Source organism: Branchiostoma floridae, chromosome 15, assembly GCF_000003815.2.
Source record: "Branchiostoma floridae strain S238N-H82 chromosome 15, Bfl_VNyyK, whole genome shotgun sequence".
Classification (NCBI taxonomy): domain Eukaryota; kingdom Metazoa; phylum Chordata; class Leptocardii; order Amphioxiformes; family Branchiostomatidae; genus Branchiostoma; species Branchiostoma floridae.
Genome location: NC_049993.1, coordinates 10,298,996 through 10,304,618, shown reverse-complemented (window position 1 = coordinate 10,304,618; position 5,623 = coordinate 10,298,996). Strand labels below are relative to the sequence as shown.

The 5,623-nt window shown below is 41.4% G+C and overlaps 1 protein-coding gene across 1 annotated transcript in view; it reads right to left on the bottom strand.

Annotated features, from left to right (window-relative positions):
* The window catches only part of LOC118431467 (receptor-type tyrosine-protein phosphatase S-like), a 29,038-nt gene extending 23,686 nt beyond the window's left edge, over window positions 1-5,352 (bottom strand). The window contains exons 1-2 of the mRNA XM_035842708.1: window positions 5,132-5,352; window positions 1,920-2,225 (exon numbers count right to left, since the gene is read on the bottom strand). Coding sequence (XP_035698601.1) covers window positions 1,920-2,225; window positions 5,132-5,222 — 397 coding nt within the window. The 5' untranslated portion in view covers window positions 5,223-5,352. The remainder of the gene's footprint in view (window positions 1-1,919; window positions 2,226-5,131) is intronic.
* Between the last annotated feature and the right edge of the window lie 271 nt (window positions 5,353-5,623).

The window sequence follows — 5,623 nt, the reverse complement described above, 5'->3', positions numbered from 1 at the left end:
CACGTTACTCACCTGTACGGTGTCTTACCTAGTCTGTAGTCAAGGAAACACACCTTACTCACCTGTACGGTGTCTTACCTGGTCTGTCATGAAAGGAAATACACGTTACTCACCTGTACGGTGTCTTACCTGGTCTGCAATCAAAGGAAATACACCTTACTCACATGTACGGTGTCTTACCTAGTCTGTAGTCAAGGAAACACACCTTACTCACCTGTACGGTGTCTTACCTGGTCTGTAATCAAAGGAAACATACGTTACTCACCTGCACGGCGTCTTACCTGGTCTGTTATAAAAGGAAACACACCTTACTTACCTGTATGGTGTCTTACCTGGCCTGTAGTCAAGGAAACACACCTTACTGACCTGTACGGTGTCTTACCTGGTCTGTAATCAAAGGAAATACACGTTACTTACCTGTACGGTGTCTTACCTAGTCTGTAGTCAAGGAAACACACCTTACTCACCTGTACGGTGTCTTACCTGGTCTGTAATCAAAGGAAATACACGTTACTCACCTGTACGGTGTCTTACCTGGTCTGTAATGAAAGGAAATACACGTTGCTCACCTGTAAGGTGTCTTACCTAGTCTGTAGTCAAGGAAACACACCTTACTCACCTGTACGGTGTCTTACCTGGTCTGCTATAAAAGGAAACACACCTTACCTACCTGTACGGCGTCTTACCTGGCCTGTTATAAAAGGAAACACACCTTACTTACCTGTATTGTTGTCATTTATTAAGAAGAGAAAAAAACAATTTGTTTGTAAATGTTAATAAAGGTACATTTTACAATTGAAATTTTCTACGTCATAACTAAATGTTATAAAACATTTCCTTTCTGTACTCAGAAGGGGAGCCCGCTTGTGCCATGTTCCAACATTTTATTAGGCTATTGATAGCATGTGGTCACATTTTACTGCACATAAATAATGCAATTAATATTGTTTATGTGTCAACTTCTTCCAATACTTAAAAATATAAAAATATAAAAATATTTAGGAAGTGAAACGTAATACATTTTTGTATTTGAAATAAGTTTGTACACACTGTAACAGATACTCATCAAATCAAATCCTCATTGTAACAATGTTTCTGTGATAAATAAAGATAAGAAAAGTCCAGTTTGGTGCAGAGTTATTATTATAATGTAAATAGTATTGTTAATAATAAATAGCTATGTTTTTCTAGTATTGGTTACCTGCCCCTATTCAGGTTTATAACACTAATGTGTCTGAGCCTTTTGTACATTAATTGGGCACTGAGGTGAATCAATATCCAAATTTGCACTAAGTTCCTCAAACCTGGGTAATAATAGCACAGCAAAATGACCACATTGTAAATATTAGTCAGATGATAGCACTATGAAATGAAAATCTTGTTCAGAATTCACTCTAAAATGGTTGTATGAGAAGCTATGCTACAACAGTCCCTCCCGCGATACTTATAGAACAGTCCCGCAAGGAGGTCACATGACTAGTGCCCGCCATTTTGAATTGCTATAGTTAAAGTATGGTAGTATCGTCGCCGTACATTTTGACCAAAAACAGGGACTTAAAATGCTTGTAAAGCACGGAAACTCCGTACACATCAATGGGACACCATCTTGAACATGTTTGTGGCGGTAGGTTTAGGTGTCATTGCGCGACGGTCGATATTTTTGTGGATATAGTGGGCATTCGCTAAAAAGACATTTTGCTGGGCGTTCGCTAAAAAGACCATCGATAATGGAAAACTTTGATTTATGTCACTTCGGGTCAATGGATTGACTTGAGACTCAGGATTAATACATGGGAGCACAACGTGGACATATTCCAAGCAAAAAAAATGAGATTCGTGCAGCGCGGACTTCTCTAGAGTGGGCGTTTGTGGGCATTCGCTAAAAAGACCATGCGCTCAAGAACAAGTTGCGTACTCACCCTGTGACTTCATTTTGAAGGTGATGGCCTTTTCGGTTTGACTATTGTCAGGGGTCCTTACTCGACAGAAGAATGCCCCGACCCGGAAGTCACCAGAGTCAGCCCAGATTCTCACATTCCAGCGCCCTGTTGGCCAGCCGGTGGATCTCCTTGAGGAAAACCCTGTTCCTTCGCCAGTGTCGACCTCTACACCGAACTGGTAATTGCTCTGTTTCAAAAGACTACCCGTGTAGTAACAGTACAGCCAGGTGTCCGCTGACTCGTCAAAGAACTGGTACTTACTGACGATGGTGACGTCTACTACACCTGAAGAAAAGTTACATGTGGAAGTGTTATGTATATTATGAAAACAATCTCCAAAAGAAATCAGCGTGGAACAATTTGTATCTTATATTAGATAATGACAGCATCAAAAATCGAAGTTCAAGCTTCATATAGTTGTGTCTTGACAATGCAAAATACGCCCCCCCCCCCCCCCAGAAAGAGGGATGCATGAAAACCAAAACAATACCTTGTCCACCATTATCACATCAAATTAAGACTGCGTGACTGAACACTTTTTAAAGGTTTCAGTTACATACCTCCTTAGCATTTAGCTAAGTGTATTCGTACTTAATCATTCATTCCAAGCAATGATACATTCCACCTGGTTCTACTAAAATGCAGGTACATATTGCCTGACACATTGCATTGAATTACCGGAAGTGCCACTTGACAGCGTACATCGTAGTTATACCTTATAACATGCATTGGCATAATACCGGTCATAAGCCTTATACCGGCCGATTAAAAATAGTGGAACTTAAAGAGATCTACACATGCAACAATAGTTATTTCTGAGGTATGCACACTTCAGACATCTAGGTGTCCAGTACATAATTTACAAAGCATCGATAACAATGCATTCGAAGACAACAAGGCCAAAAGTTTTCAGGTCATTTTCGGGGCAGGCGAGCTCGTCGTGGGACAAACACACTGTCACGTTCATCGCCAGATTTGTAGATAATAATCACATGTGCTCACGGCACAAGACGAGCATGATTCAACAGCAATCTTGAATTTCTTTTGGTGACCTACAACTCGTGTAAAAGTGTGAGGAACCGTTGCATTATCGCCCGGATCTACGGCTGAATGGGTCAAATTGAACGTACGCCGCCATTTTCCCGCCATTTTTAATGCTACGGCCAGCAGTATAAAAGTTTTACGTCATAGCGGTTGTGACGGACCAAAATTAAATGAAAATTCTTGTCAGTATACGCCCATTTTCTCATGACTTTTTGTATGCTCATGCAGATTTTTGTTTTGTGCAACTACTAACAGGAAAGAAAGGAACAACAGAGGATGTATAAAGGTACATAGCGGCAGTTAATTGTGCCGTGTTTCGTTCGGCCGGTATAGTGCACCCCCTTCCAACCACGCGCCCGTTCTCCGTGCAATTCCGCGGTGTGTTCCAATTACGATATCATGTTTTTAGCAGGACCAGAGAGACAAAATAATTTACACAGAAGAAGTGGCAAAGGTAAGCTGTAACAGCAACATGTAACTGGAGAACATGATGCGTTGATCATTTGCCAAATTAGCATTGCTTGAGAAATTGCAGTAAACCGACCGGTATTATGCCAATGTATGTTAACCATCAGGTTTAGAATTCCAAATGGAACATATTCATTTAGGCAATCATTATTGATAACTTTGAAAGTGAGGATAGTCCCTTCACATTCTAACCCGAGGATCACTTGAGAGGAATACACCGCGGTACAATGCAACTATAGACCTGAAAGACGCCATGCATGGCATGAACAGAGGGCATGCTAGGGGGTAAAGTGGTTCGCTTCACCGTGGCACATATCCAAAGACTTGTTTCACGGATCCATCTTGTCTGTTTTTAGGCCAATTTTAATTTTTAAAAAACAAAATTGGAGACCCAACTACCGTACCAAGCAGCTTTTATCTTCCCAGGAACCTCAATTAAATAAAATGACGGCAGACTGGACAGTAATCTAACGTTATCTATAGACGTTCCATTCGCATACGACAGAAAGGAAGAACTAAAAGCAAGTTGGTAAAATGCTGTGTAATTCCCCGGTCACAAGAATCGTACGATTGGCTGCGATGGAGGTTTTATGCTTGGTATTGGCGCAGTACGTCGTAAGTCGGGGAAGAATCGGAAGCTATGGTTTAAATATATAAAGCCGTGGTCACAAGGATTGTAATGCATCGTATGATGAGGTCATAAGAGCGTACCTGCGTCAATTGCAGGTGAATCATAGTAAACCGGGGAGCCTCCTATGACAAAAATAGAGCTGAAATAGATTTTGAACATGTTCAAAGTTTCTCCATCGTCGTACGATTTTGATTGGCCCCATAGCAGACTTCATTACGGCCATTTTTTTCTAGTGATGAAGTTAAAGATTCATAAATGTGGTCGTGGTTTCAATTTCCCCTGATATTGTCGATGTTGACGAAGAAAGAAACTATTGAACTCGAGAACCCCTGGATGGATAGTATTGATATTCAGTATGCGGGTAGGTCTTGATGAGACCTGGAAACGATTAGATTTTGGGCCCTCTAGCGGCCAGTTATGGTACTGCAGCGGAACTTTCTGGGGAAAACACTTTACTTCCATGCCATGTCCTTTAAAAACCCCTTTTAAAGGACATTGCATGGAAGTTAAGTGTTTTCACCTCATTTTTCTACAGTTTATTTTTTAGAAACGAATAATGAAAACTTACAAGCGTCTGCCTGAACATGATACCATAAAGCAACCTTCACTAAAGTTTAAAATTCCATGCCAGTCAAGTAAAATCTTCTACACCTGTATACGTTTAATCGGCTCTTGAGATATTGCTGAATACCTTCCTATGTTTGCCCTAATATCAGTGTTAAACTTCCCTTACTGAAGCATTGGCCTGCTTCCAATTAATCCATGAGACCAGGAAACAGCAGACACATAACGGAACAAGGAAACGCAATTAAAAAGGAACGTCCCTTCAGAGGGAAGCATAACAACTATTCACGTCATATGTGTTAACGCCCCAAGTGCAATGTACATGTAATGTTATTCTCCGCATGTCATGTTTCACTTCAACCAGTGAACTCTAAAATGCTTTGAGCAACAGTATACAATGCATTTATTCAGTACAAAGCCCACACACTGACTAGAACAAGTAGCCTTGTACTTAATAATGAATATACACGACCGCCATACTCACCCGTGACAGCCGTAGTCATGCAGAAGACAAGGCCGAGAACCCCCAGCACGCGCCGCAGCTGTTGTACACCTATCCCACCGAACAACTCCATGGTACAGGTGATAAAATCCACGCCACACAAACCCTAAACTTTCTGGAATCCTATCTAAATCCACAGTTTTCTAGCTACCTAACTAAAACAGAAGTCCGACTAGTCCTAGTAGCGCAGTTGAACAAGCTGACTCATTTTTCTGGGGTTACTTCCTTGTGACGTCATGAGGGAACATCTCCTCCCATTGGCTGAGGTAACTTGACATGGTTGAGCGCCGCCGAGCATTTCACTCGGTTGAGTCAGAACGCGCTCGGGAAAGTTCGGTCAAAACATGTCCAGCAGGCTAAGTTTACCTCGGCTTAGTTTGTATGGCGTCTGAATCGTGCAACGAAACCGCCTTCGAGCACTCGTTTCCACATTGTCTGTATCATTCCACTCGTTTATTCACATGATGAATAGGA